The 13,705-nt window shown below is 43.0% G+C and overlaps 2 protein-coding genes across 3 annotated transcripts; one reads left to right on the top strand and one right to left on the bottom strand.

The window, feature by feature from the left end:
* Positions 1-1,702: 1,702 nt before the first annotated feature.
* On the bottom strand, positions 1,703-3,673 carry LOC116353071 (serine/threonine-protein kinase NIM1-like). Its single transcript, XM_031786191.1, has 2 exons — positions 3,449-3,673; positions 1,703-3,117 (listed from the first exon to the last, which is right to left on the bottom strand). The coding sequence occupies exon 2, from the start codon at positions 3,088-3,090 to the stop codon at positions 2,530-2,532; it is 561 nt and encodes a 186-aa protein (XP_031642051.1). The 5' UTR covers positions 3,091-3,117; positions 3,449-3,673; the 3' UTR covers positions 1,703-2,529.
* Positions 3,674-9,101: 5,428 nt separating this feature from the next.
* Positions 9,102-13,090, top strand: LOC109901537 (DNA polymerase epsilon subunit 4). 2 transcript variants are annotated; one of them, XM_020497534.2, is made up of 4 exons: positions 9,107-10,059; positions 12,198-12,282; positions 12,563-12,604; positions 12,803-13,090. In XM_020497534.2, exons 1-4 carry the CDS (start codon positions 9,715-9,717, stop codon positions 12,817-12,819), a joined length of 489 nt encoding a protein of 162 aa, XP_020353123.1. In that variant the 5' UTR covers positions 9,107-9,714; the 3' UTR covers positions 12,820-13,090. The 2 variants fall into 2 exon arrangements, with proteins under 2 accessions (XP_020353124.1, XP_020353123.1); XM_020497535.2 differs by lacking the exon at positions 12,563-12,604 and having other exon boundaries at positions 9,102-10,059.
* Positions 13,091-13,705: the final 615 nt, after the last annotated feature.

The raw sequence follows: 13,705 nt of genomic DNA on the forward strand, positions 1-13,705 counted from the left end.
CATGTCCTGTGATCAATGTTCCAGAACTCTGACTTTTTTGTATTTGCCAAGACAAACAAAGACAAAGTTGTTTTTGGCATGTACTTCATGTTTCTCAACAGTCTCACCTGAGTGGAGAGAATAATAAGGGACGAGATAGGTACAGTTCATCTGAAAGCTATTGCTGTAATGTCCAAAGGAAACATGTCCAAGGGGTAAACATTTGAGTTAGAGCAGATATTCACTGCTAGTGACTCAGTGCTCAGTGCATACAAGTTAGATGTGTTTATTTAAAAGGAGCACGGGGATATGAAGTACTGACTAAAGTATCTCTGTGTAAGCACGGTGTGAATTAGCTTTTTATTACATTCTTGCTCATCCACTCAACAAGTTTTTGCACGGACCGAACTGTCATTCCAATCAAAAATGTTGAGTTAAAACTGAAATTAATTGAGTAATTGTGTAATTAAGTGTGTACCAAGTTCCCCTTTGCTATTATCTCTGTCTATTCATTTTGACATATCTTCTGCACAGGTGCTTTCAACACTTCATTATAATATTCAGGAGAGGGAACTGTTGAACTGTAGAAAGAATAATTTGTTTTTCATTGAGGGACAATGAATTCAAGTAGCAACCACATTGACTCAGCTAAGACACAAAGCAACCCAGAACCTTAGCATGTCAAACAGACCATTCCCAAAGATTACATGGGATGATGGATATGATTAGTTATTCCTTATCATAATGCTCCAGTCAGAAAATATCTATTGGTGTTCTTTCAATTTGATTTATTAGCTTGCACTCTTGAAGACAAAAGGACATAGTCAAAGCCATTTTTAGACCTATTGAGCATAGCATAAAAAATGATAAATTCTAAGGGTTCAAGTCAAGTCAGGACTCCACTTTGGCACTAGCTTGGGGGTAATTTGATAGTTTGTCTCTCCATCATTTGTTCACATGCTTGCCTTAACAGGATAAAGGCAAGATTGGGGTTCATCTCATTATTGCAAAATGTACTGCATTGTCAGACTGCCAATTAATGGAGAAACATGACAGGTGCAGGTGCAAACTTGTAGAACCTACGCACAAGAATTAGAGAAAAGTGAAAGTGTTGACAGCTTCTATCACTGCTTAGAGCACAGAGGTTAGTAATACTCTCATGGGAAATGAGTGTTGAGTAAGAGAAGAGGAGAGTTCGAGAAACTGTTAATGTTTATACAAACTAATGGTCTTGATTTTTATGAGAGCGTAAGTTGGTCTCGAGGCCAGAGCTGGCTGGATGCCAGCTTCCACCCGGCAAATGCGGGACGCCCGCACCAGCAGTAGTTTTGCGGCCGGAGTCCACACAGCTGTCCATCGTTGCCTCTGATTGGGAACCATACTTAGGTACCCTTTTTCCCACCTGTGTTTGTGGGAGGTTGACTTTCTTTATGGACTTAGCCTTAAGCTTCACGGTTTTGGTTTGTAGTGTGTATTGTTTTGTTCGGCGTCTTCTTTCTTTATTAAAGAACATGTACGCTCACAACGCTGCACCTTGGTCCTCTCCTTTGAACAGCCGTGACATTTCTCTTGAGCATTAATGTGCACCCCCAATTGCCAATATGTGAACGAAGTATATCAGTAAAGCGTTTATAAAATGATTGTATATATTTAGCTTCATAAGAAATGTGTTACTGCAGTTTATTTGCATGATATCAAAGTAAAGACATTCATTTTTAGACAAAACATTGCCCTTCCAAGCCATTGAATAGCCAAAATTAAGATCTGTGCATGTGCTCTACTATGTACAAGAAATCTGTTTTACACATTTTAGAATGTTGGGAATAGCACATTATATAATTTACAAGTATATAAACTGAAGATTATATTTGTTATATTTACATGAACTTATAAGTGTTTAAGGATAAAAAAAGTATTGTAGACCTAAGTATTGCAATGAAAATATCAGGGCATGGGCCCACACACAAAGCACTTTTCCTGTATCACAACAAAGAAAGATTAGCCATGCCCTTGCACAACCCCGGTTATATTTTGATGAAGCACTGGACTAAGTAGGCTTGGAAGATAGTGCTATTAATCCTTTGCGTCAGTCTGCCTCTTGCTGTAAGCCTATTGAACAGAACATAGGCCTATTGAGTAAAGTGACGGTCACAACAAGCTGAAGTCAATTACTGTAGCCTTGTTAGTCCATAAGCCTCAATAGAATTAATGGACTGTACATTACAAACCAGATCCTGTAATCTTAACCACGGTTTCTTTTCATCAGAGATTTCTGAGGCATACTGAAATGTAATGAATAATGTGAGCACAAGATGGTGGTATTTATCTACCTATCCTCTGTACTACGATGAATAAGCAACAGCAGATCCCTGAGAGAGTGGTGTGTGTGTGTGTGTGTGTGTGTGTGTGAGAGTATGCACATGTCTGCACGGGTGTGTTTGTGTCTTGTCCATGGAGTACCACTGGTCTCTGAGATATTGCTAACTGGTCCCTCAGATCGTTGTCTGAGAACTTCAGTTCTCAAATGTTCGATTTCAATGTAAATGGTCCTCAAAGTGTTTGTTTTAATCCTAAAAGAAGATCCATAACTTGCCAGTCCCTGGTACAAAAACTGTTACGAAACCCTGGTCTATAGCATAACACAGACATTAGTAGGGTTGTGCTTGACCATAACAGCAGTGGCGTCCATCTCTTGGTAGTGACAAAGTCCTTAGGGTAGAGGCCTGCATATCCCACATCCTCCACGGACCTCCTCTTCTGGATGTGGTGGAGGAGGATACGGTAGGTCCCCGTCAGGGGGTTGCAATTGTCTGTATAGGTGTTGCTCTGCAGGTGGACCGCCATGAAGCCCAGGCCAGAAAAGGCCAACTTCACCTCCTGCTCCTCCAAGCACAGGACCTGGGTGACCATGAAGTAGAGGAGGATGCCCAATTCCCAGATGTCCACGTAACGACCCATGTAGCCTTTCTCTTTGAAGAGCTCTGGAGCGGCGTAGGATGTGGAACCACAGAATGTGGTGAGGACCTCGGTTGGACCAGTCACTATGCTGAAGCCAAGGTCTCCCACCTTGATGCAGTAGCTGGTGGTATAGAAGACATTCTCTGCTTTCATGTCTCGGTGGACAATGTTGTCGTCGTGCTGGAATGATAACAAAAAGGGGTGGGGTGGGGGTGTGTTGGTTAGATGTTGCTACAAAATTAAGATGATTCAGAGGGGTTGGGTTAAATGCAGAAGAGACATTTCAGTTGAATGCATTCAGTTGTGCAACTGACTAGGTATCCCCCTTTCTCTTTGCCTCTCTAAATCAAGAAAGCAAGAGTACAATCATTGGATACACACTGGTATCAGTTGTAGACTGCTCAACTCTCATTCTTGCTACTCTATCAGTCAGACTTGACGAATGAATGAACCAAATATCTATTTAACTAACTATTGAAAGGATGACGAACTTACCTTTAGCCCTCCTTACCTTTATTCAAGGTATGAAACCCCCAATCTAACATTGCAGCACCCTATTTCCCCCCTGAGTTCGTAGAAGGAGATCCTTCGGCCCAGTATAAGGTCGTTGACCACCCTTCGGCCTAGGGTCAGTTCTGGTATAATAGGAAGGGCTGGAAGGACTTTGGGTGAATTGTTCACCGATTCTCACTCGTCTCACTTGTCCTTGCGTTTCAGGCTAGTCTGGATTTGAGTTCTAAAGGCGCAAAAAAAAAAAAAAAAAATTATAAGTCAGATTTTATACTTAAACCCCATTTTTTTTGGTATCCAATTGGTAGTTACAGTCTTGTCCCATCGCTGAAACTCCCATACGGACTTGTGAGAGGTGAAGGTCGAGAGCCATGCGTCCCCGGAAACACGACCCTGCCAAGCCGCACTGCTCGCTTAACCCCGAAGCCAGCCGCATCAATGTGTTGGAAGAAACACCGTTCAGCTGGTGACCAAAGTCAGCTTGCAGGCGCCCAAAGTCAGCTTGCAGGCGCCCAAAGTCAGCTTGCAGGCGCCCAAAGTCAGCTTGCAGGCGCCCAAAGTCAGCTTGCAGGCGCCCAAAGTCAGCTTGCAGGCGCCCAAAGTCAGCTTGCAGGCGCCCAAAGTCAGCTTGCAGGCGCCCAAAGTCAGCTTGCAGGCGCCCGATCTGCCACAAGAAGTCGCTAGGGTACGATGGGACAAAGAAATCCCGGCTGGCCAAACCCTCCCCTAACCTGGATGACGCTGGGCCAATTGTACGCCACCTCATGGGTCTCCATGTCCCGGTCACTGACACAACCTGGGATCGAACATGGGTCTGTATTGACACCTCAAGCACTGCGATGGAGTGCCTTAGACCACTATGCCACTCTGGAGGCCCAAGAGGTGAGATTTTAATTTGGATGAGATTCACTGTGTTCGATAGCAGGGACTCCGATTTGGGACTAGGGTAATAGAACTACATTGTTAATCAATTTCAACCTGGTTGCCATCTTCCATGGAATCTCCAGTTGGCTGTATTATTCACATACACCGAACAAAAATATAAACGCAACATGATAATCCATCCACTTGACAGGTGTGGGATATCAATAAGCTGATTAAACGGCATGATTATTATACAGATGCACCTTGTGCTGGGGACAATAAGAGAATACAATAATAGAGAATTTGGCAATACGTCCAATCGACCTCACAACTGCAGACCACGTGTATGGCGACGTGTGGGCAAGCGGTTTGCTGATGTCAATGTTGGAAACAGATTGCCCCATGGTGGAGGTGAGGTTATGGTATGGGCAGGCATAAGCTAAGGACAATTAACTAAATGTAATTTTATTGATGGCAAATTGAATGCACAGAGATAACATGGCCCCGGAGGGGTCGGGAGACACTGTGGCCCCATCCGACGATACCCCTGGACAGTGCCAAACAGGCAGGATATAGCCAAAGCACAGCCCCCATACCACTAGAAGGATATCTTCAACAACCAACTTACCATCCTCAGACAAGGCTGAGTATAGCCCACAAAGATCTCCGCCACGGCACAACTCAAGGGGGGGCGCCAACCTGGACAGGAAGATCACAGTGACTCAAACCACTCAAGTGACGCACCTCTATGTACAGATCCTTGTGCACGGTCCCATGTCACAAGAATCTGTACATAATTCCTGAAAGCTGAAAATGTCTCTATTATTCCATGGCCTGCATACTCACCAGACGTCACCCATTGAGAATGTTTGGAATGCTCTGGATCGACGTGTACGACAGCGTATTCTAGTTCCCAGCAATATCCAACAACTTCGCACAGCCATTGAAGAGGAGTGGGAGAACATTCCACAGGCCACAATCAAATGCCTGATCAACTCTATGCAAATGAGATGTGTCGCATTGCATGAGACAAATGGTGGTCATACCAGTTACTGACTGGTTTTCTGATCCACGCCCCTACCTTTAAAAAAAAGATATCTGTGACCAACAGATGCATATTATCTGTATTCCCAGACTTGTGAAATCCATATATTAGCGCCTAATGAGTGTAGATGAAGAGGAGGAAACAGTTTAAAGGATGATTTTAAGCCTTTAGACAGTTGAGACACGGATTGTGTATGTGTGCCATTCAGATGGTGAATGGGCAAGACAAAATATTTAAGTGCCTTTGAACGAGAAATGGTAGTAGGTGCCAGGCGCACTGGTTTGTGTCAAGAACTGCAACGGTGCTGGGTTTTTCAAGCTCAGCAGTTTCCCCTTTGTATCAAGAATGGTCCACTGCCCAAAGGACATCCAGCCAACTTGACACAACTGTGGGAAGCATTGGAGTCAACATGAGCCAGCATCCCTGTGGAACCCTTTCGACATCTTGTAGAGTCCATGCCCCCAACGAATTGAGGCTGTTCTGAGGCTGCAACTCAAGTGGGGGAATGCAACTAAATATTAGGAAGGTGTTCTTAATGTTTTGTACACTCAGTTTATATTAGGCTGGCAGCACCTTTGCTATCATGTGCAGGACTAGCTAATGAGGCCTTAGTCCGATGAGGTCAGAGCAGAGCATCTTATTTCTGGCCTATCCCTCAATTAAATAAAACATGAATCAAACTGAATCAAAATAAATGAATGGCCTGTTTGACCATTTAAGTATTTCATGCTAATTTGATATCCATGCCATCCTAGTACATTGCTCTGGTAAGAGCAAGAATACAGAAATTAAATGTTAAAATATGATGGAAGTGCATCCCATTGTTCTGTAATGTATACCCAATGTAGCCTTCAGACAATACACTTGAGAAGACTATTATGTCATGAGGGCCTAAGAGAAGCCTTTTTTGTTGAGAAGCCTTTTTGTCCTAGACTTGGCACTCCGGTACCGCTTGCCATGCAGTAGTAGAGAGAACAGACTATGACTAGGGTGGCTGGGGTCTTTGACAATTTTTAGAGCCTTCCTCTGACACCGCCTGGTGGAAAGGTCCTGGATGGCAGGCAATTTAGCCCCAGTGATGTAGTGCCTTACGGTCAGAGGCCGAGCAGTTGCCGTACCAGGCAGTGAGGTAACCAGTAAGGATGCTCTCGATGTTGCAGCTGTAGAACCTCCAGTCTGCCAAGTCATAGGCTAATTTGTCCATCGGACTGCTAGATGATGAAGCGTGATTCATCACTCCAGAGAAACTGTTTCCACTAGTCCAGAGTCCAAGCTTTACACCACGGCTGCTCGGCCATGGAAACCCATTTCATTAAGCTCCCGACTAACAGTTATTGTGCTGACGTTGCTTCCGGAGGCAGTTTGGAACTTGGTAGTGAGTGTTGCAACCGAGGACAGACAATTTTTATGTGATACGTGCTTCAGCACTCCCGTTCTGTGAGCTTGTTTTGCCTACCACTTCAAGGCTGAGCCTTTGTCACTCCTAGATGTTTCCACTTCACAATAACAACACTTACAGTTGTTCAGGGCAGCTCTAGCAGGGCAGAAATTTTACCAACTGACTTTTTGGAATGGTGGCATCCTATGACGGTGTCACGTTGAAAGTCACTGAGCTCTTCAGTAAGGCCATTCTACTGCCAATGTTTGTCTATGGAGTTTGCCTAATTTTATACACCTGTCAGCCATGGGTGTGGCTGAAAAAGCGTAATCCACTAATTTGAAGAGTTGTCTACATACTTTTGTATATACAGTGCATTCAGGAAGTATTGAGACCCCTTGACTTTTTCCACATTTTGTTATGTTACTGCCTTATTCTAAAATTGATGAAATTGTTGCTGTTTTTTCCCTCAACCTACCCCATAATGACAAAGCAAAAAAACATTTAAAAAAAAAAAAGTTTTCAAATGTGTTAAAATAAAACTGAAATATCACATTTACATAAGTATCAGACCCTTTACTCAGTACTTTGTTGAAGCACCTTTAGCAGTGATTACAGACAAGTTTTTTGTGGGATGATGCTACAAGCTTGGCACACTACTTTGAGAGTTTCTCCCATTCTTCTCTGCAGATCCTCTCAAGCTCTGTCAGGCTTGATGGGGAATGTTGCAGCACAGCTATTTCAGGTCTCTCCAGAGATAATCGATTGGGTTCAAGTCCAGGCTCTGGCTGGGCCCCTCATGGACATTCAGAGACTTGTCCCAAAGCCACTCCTGTGTTGTCTTGGCTGTGTGCTTAGGATCATTGTCCTGTTGGAAGGTGAACCTTCACCCCAGCCTGAGGTCCTGAGCAGGTTTTCATCAAGGATCTCTCTGTACTTTTCTCCGTTCATCTTTCCCTCGATCCTGACTGGTCTCCCAGTCCATGCTGCTGAAAAACATCCCCTCTGCATGATGCTGCCACCACCATGTTTCACCGTACGGATGGTGCCCGGTTTCCTCCAGACGTGATGCTTGCCATTCAGGCCAAAGAGTTCAATCTTGGATTCATCAGAGTATCTTGTTACTCATTCTCTGAGAGTCTTTAGGTGCCTTTTGGGCAACTCCAAGCGGGCTGTCATGTGCCTATTGCCGATGAGTGGCTTCCGTTTGGACACGCTATCATAAAGGCCTGATTGGTGGAGTGCTGCAGAGATGATTGTCCTTCTGGAAGGTTCAGGGCAGAAAGGGGGGGTCTCCTGACCCCTCCTATCTCAGCCTCCAGTATTTATGCTGCAGTAGTTTGTGTCGGGGGTTGGGGTCAGTTTGTTATATCTGGAGTACTTCTCCTGTCCTATTCGGTGTCCTGTGTGAATCTAAGTGTGCGTTCTCTAATTCTCTCCTTCTCTCTTTCTTTCTCTCTCTCAGAGGACCTGAGCCCTAGGACCAGGCCCCAGGACTACCTGACATGATGACTCCTTGCTGTCCCCAGTCCACCTGGCCGTGCTGCTGCTCCAGTTTCAACTGTTCTGCCTTATTATTATTATTCGACCATGCTGGTCATTTATGAACATTTGAACATCTTGGCCATGTTCTGTTATAATCTCCACCCGGCACAGCCAGAAGAGGACTGGCCACCCCACATAGCCTGGTTCCTCTCTAGGTTTCTTCCTAGGTTTTGGCCTTTCTAGGGAGTTTTTCCTAGCCACCGTGCTTCTACACCTGCATTGCTTACTGTTTGGGGTTTTAGGCTGGGTTTCTGTACAGCACTTTGAGATATCAGCTGATGTACGAAGGGCTATATAAATAAATTTGATTTGATTTCTCCCATCTCCACAGAGGAACTCTAGATCGCTGTCAAAGTGACCATCGGGTTCTTGGTCACCTCCCTGACCAAAGCCCTTCTTCCCTGATTGCTCATTTTGGCTGGGCGACCAGCTCTAGGAAGTCTTGGTTGTTCCAGACTTCTTCCATTTAAGAATGATGGAGGCCACTGTGTTAATGGGGACCTTCAAAGCTGCAGAAATGCTTTGGTACCCTTCCCCAGGGTTGTGCCTTGACACAATCCTTTCTCTGCACTCTACAGACAGTTATTTTGACTTTATGGCTTGGTTTTTGCTCTGACATGCACTGTGAACTGTGGGACTTTATATTGACAGGTGTGTGCCTTTCCAGATCATGTCCAATCATTTGAATTTGCAACAGGTGGACTCCAATCAAGTTGTAGAAACATAATTGATTATCAATGGAAACAGGATGCACCTGAGCTCAATTTCAAGTCTCATTGCAAGCATCTGAATACTTAGGGAAAACCGGTATTTTTTTTTTTTATACGTTTGCAAAAATAAAATAACTGTTTTCACTTTGTCCTAATGAGGTATTGTATGCAGATTGCTTTGGATTCCTTATTTATTTAATCAATTTTAGAATAAGGCTGTAATGTAACAAAACGTGGAAAATGTCAAGGGGTCTGAATAGTTTCTGAAGGCAGTGTCCCTTGGGCCTTATGGCATAATTAGATACCGACATAGATAAAGCAGCACTAACAGCTATTTCACATAAATCTAATCTAGGCCTATTATCACTTAAACATTGAGCAATATTGAAAGGTGGGCCTATCAAATTCAATATGTATCACAGGTCTATCTACAAACAATTAAAACAATGAGTAATTGAACACATTTCTAATGTATTGGATGAGCAGTAATAAAGAGATGAAGATGTACATTTTATGTAACAAATATGATGAGGTTGTTCATTAGGGTCGTGATCTGTCATATTTTCTTTTTAGCAGCCTCGCGGTTCTGTAGTCAATGTTTCACAACGTTTAGGAGCGCTAAGGAGTTGTGAACATTCACCAATGGCTTAAACCAAATATTTGTTTGGCCATGGTTCAAGCCAATCCTCACCTCATGAAGTCGGCCATTCCACCAATCACACACAATGAATAGTTGGCGGGAGTGGAAGGGGAGGAACATTCGAATGTATTATTCACTAATCAGAACTAGGCACGTTTTTGACAACTCGTTTGTGTACAAGATAATGGCGTCAACTGTTGCAGTACCTGTCGCCCCTACAGTGTCGGACCCAGAGCGGTGTGAAGGCGAGGAAGAGTTACGGGGGCTCGAGGCTGAAGAAGAGAGTAACCAACATACTGGGCACGTTGCTGCACCCTCCCAGAACCGTCTAGCGAAGTTACCGCTGTCCCGTATCAAGGCACTGATGAAAGCGGACCCAGACGTGTCCCTCGCTAGTCAAGAGTCTGTGTTTATCATTGCTAAAGCCACAGTAAGTTAAAAGTATTACATTTACGTTAGCTACCCCTAGCAGTATTAGTTTGTTTTCATATTTTGTAGCCTACATTCAAGTTGGGTTAAGTCATGTTGCTAGCCAGTTTATTTACATTTGTAATTTAGGAGATGGGATTATCCAGAGCGATATACAGGAACAATTAGGGTTAGGTGCCTTGCTCAAAGGCACATCGACTGATTTTTCGCCTAGTCGGCTTTGGGATTCAGCAACGCTCTAAACGGTTAGGGTATAGAGCCCCACAGTGAAGTGTCATAAAACCTAGCGGTCAAACAGGGAAATGGTTCCAATCGTTTTTCCACCATTCATTAAAAAAAGTCACATAAAGCTTACTTACATTTTGTAGATTTAAAAAAATATATATATTTTCACTGCATCGTGAATAGCCTACACAGATGTTTCGGTTTTGCAGCCGCCTTCAGTGTGTAGGTGCAATTCTCTTTTAATTCAAAACAGCATTTGAACAACTGATGAGGAGCAGGTGCTTCTAATCAGGGTTGTCACTCATCTGCCAATCAGGGATGTGGCTTTCCAGGTCTACCTGTATTCAAGTTAGTCACAAAGAAATACAGAATTATAGGGTAAGGATGCAGGCACGAAGGGCAATTCATGAATCAATTGACTTAGGTGTCTGCTCACTTGGTTACATTATATAAATTCATGAGCTGGCTTACTGCAAAGGACATCAGGCTCAGCTGTTCATAAATATGTGGGACTGACTCATAAACGAAATGCAAAATCTGGACAGTGTTCTTGTATAAAATATCACAGTTTATACAACAGGTGGGTCTCATCCTGAATGCTTCATAAGCTCATTGTTATGGATGTATCCAAATAAATGTCACGAGAAAACAGCTTAAACAAATGCAGCTACTTTGCTGTTATTCTGGCTGCACTGTTTGACATGATTCTAAGTTAGCTGTAGTGCAAATCAAATTGTATTGGTCACGTACACATTTAGCAGATGTTATTGCATCCTAGCTCCATTACAGAATTAAGTGTTTTATTTTCAGCAAACTTAACATGTGTAAATATTTGTATGAACATAACAAGATTTAACAACTGAGACATAAACTGAACAAGTTCCACAGACATGTGGCTAACAGAAATGGAATGATGTGACCCTGAACAAAGGGTCTTGAGGGCAGGCAATGTGCCACCGATGATGCGTTGGGCAGACCACCCAAGAAGCTGGTGTTTGGATGATATATTTTCACGGTTTGCCTCCATAACACCTGTGCCAATATATCGTCCGAACACTGGCCTCAAGGGCATGATCACTTAATGAGTCATAATACCCACGGAGCCTAGCGGTCAAACAGGCAAATGGTTCCAGTCGTTATTCCACCGCTTAAAATAAGGAGGCTGCCGCAACGGGCCCAGTTTGTTGGTTGTTCTCTTCTTCAGCCTCGTTCCCCCGTAACTCTTCCTCGCCTGACCACCGCTCTGGGTCCGACCCAGTAGGTGCCACAGGGGCGACAGACACCAACAGTTGACGCCGGTTATCAAAACGTCACAGTAAGCCTACACAAAACACAGCCCTTATTTGAAGTGTTTCTAAAAATCCCCTATGGGAAAAATGAATGGTGGAAAAACTATTAGAACAATTTCCCTGTTTGACCGCTAGGTTTTATGGGTATTATGACTCATATTGTGGTACTCTATTCCAGATACAGAGTGAAGTTGGGGAGGATTTTAGGAAGGACCTACTTTATGTTCCTTGGTCATCAACTGTTGAGCTACTTGGTGTGCAGGCTTTAGTTTCAACCCAGCACCAACACATTGCTGTAAAGGCAATATCTAGCTTAGCTACCTAAGATTACATATTTGTATACTTAAAAAAAATAACTTTTATTTAACTAGGAAAGTCAGTTAAGAACAAATGTATTTACAATGATGGCCTAGGAACAGTGGGTTAACTGCCTTGTTCAGGGGCAGAACGACAGATTTGTTACATTGTCAGCTCGGGGATTCGATCTAGCAACCTTTCAGTTACTGGCCCAATGCGCTAACCACTAGGCTACCTGCCTCACATTCACGTTACTGTAGTCACAATGCACTTATGTTATATGTTACAGCGATGTTACTGACTGTATACTGAACTTCATGTGTTCCAGGAACTCTTTGTTGAAATGATTGCCAAAGATGCCCTGGTGTATGCCCATCAAGGAAAGAGGAAAACTTTGCAGAGGAAAGATTTAGGTTCGTAATGTCAAGCGGACATGATCATATAGTACACCAATCATACCATATGATTATTGCTACGTGTAATGGTCACCAACCCCTGGTTTTGGAGAGCTACATGGCATGCCAGGCTTTAGTTCCATCCCTGTACTAAACACGTGTTAGGCCTAACTGATTTAACCGATCAAGGTCTTCGTGCGGTGCTAGAATAAAAGCCTGCACACCATGTAGCTTTACAAGGCCAGCCTTTGACTTTAGTTCTTCCAGCTATTGTGTTATTTGTTGTTTCTACTAACAGACAATGCAATAGAGACCGTAGATGAGTTTGCCTTTTTGGAAGGTAAGTTCCCTTCCAAGCATCCATCTTCACTAAACCTCTACCATATTTTATTCTTCGTCAGATTGATAATAGATTTTTTTGTAATTGAATATTCACACTGTGTTGCATTATCCCGAGTCATTGGCTGTAGTGAATCGGTGAATATAGGTTTGTGTAACCGGTTTGACAAGGTTTTCTTGGTCTATGTTCTCTTTAAAGGCACTCTAGATGCCTAGACACACTCAGGAGACAGCAGGCAGTTCAAGAATCAGAGGCATTCTTCATCATAAGGACAAGCGGCATTTGGAAAACAGACTGACCGGTCTTACTTTTGAAGTGATATCGCTGAGTTGGTATTGGTCACAAGGACTTTCCTTCCTGGATATATATAAACTGTAAAGACATCAGTGATGATCCTCAGTTTGTCTTGTATGCAAGGAGTCTGCCATTTTCTATTTGTAAATAATTTGAGATTATGTTGAAATAAATCATAGTGTATAAACCTGATCATTTATAGTTCTCATTTGTTTTCTCCAAAAGTTGCGCCAGAAATAAATCCATCCTCATTAGTATACCATAGTGTCAACTGTTTAGGCAACAACTACAGATTTTCCATTGTGAGGAAAATACAGTTGAGGTTGGAAGTTTACATACACCTTAGCCAAATACATTTAAACGCAGTGCAATACAATTCCTGACAATGAATCAGAGTAAAAATTCCCTGTCTTAGGTCAGTTAGGATCACCACTTTATTTTAAGAATGTGAAATGTCACAATAATAGTAGAATTTGAAATAACTCTTTCTCTCTATTTGTTTCATTACATTCCCAGTGGGTCAGAAGTTTACTTACACTCAATTAGTATTTGGTAGCATTGCCTTTAAATTGTTTAACTTGGGTCAAATGTTTTCGGTAGCCTTCCACAAGCTTCCCACAATAAGTTGGGTGAATTTTGGCCCATTCCTCCTGACAGAGCTGGTGTAACTGAGTCAGGTTTGTAGGCCTCCTTGCTCTCGCATGCTTTTTCAGTTCTGCCCACAACTTTTCTATGGGATTGAGGTCAGGGCTTTGTGATGACCACTCCAATACCTTGACTTTGTTGTCCATAAGCCATTTGCCACAA

This window comes from Oncorhynchus kisutch, linkage group LG13 (genome assembly GCF_002021735.2).
Source record: "Oncorhynchus kisutch isolate 150728-3 linkage group LG13, Okis_V2, whole genome shotgun sequence".
Taxonomy (NCBI): domain Eukaryota; kingdom Metazoa; phylum Chordata; class Actinopteri; order Salmoniformes; family Salmonidae; genus Oncorhynchus; species Oncorhynchus kisutch.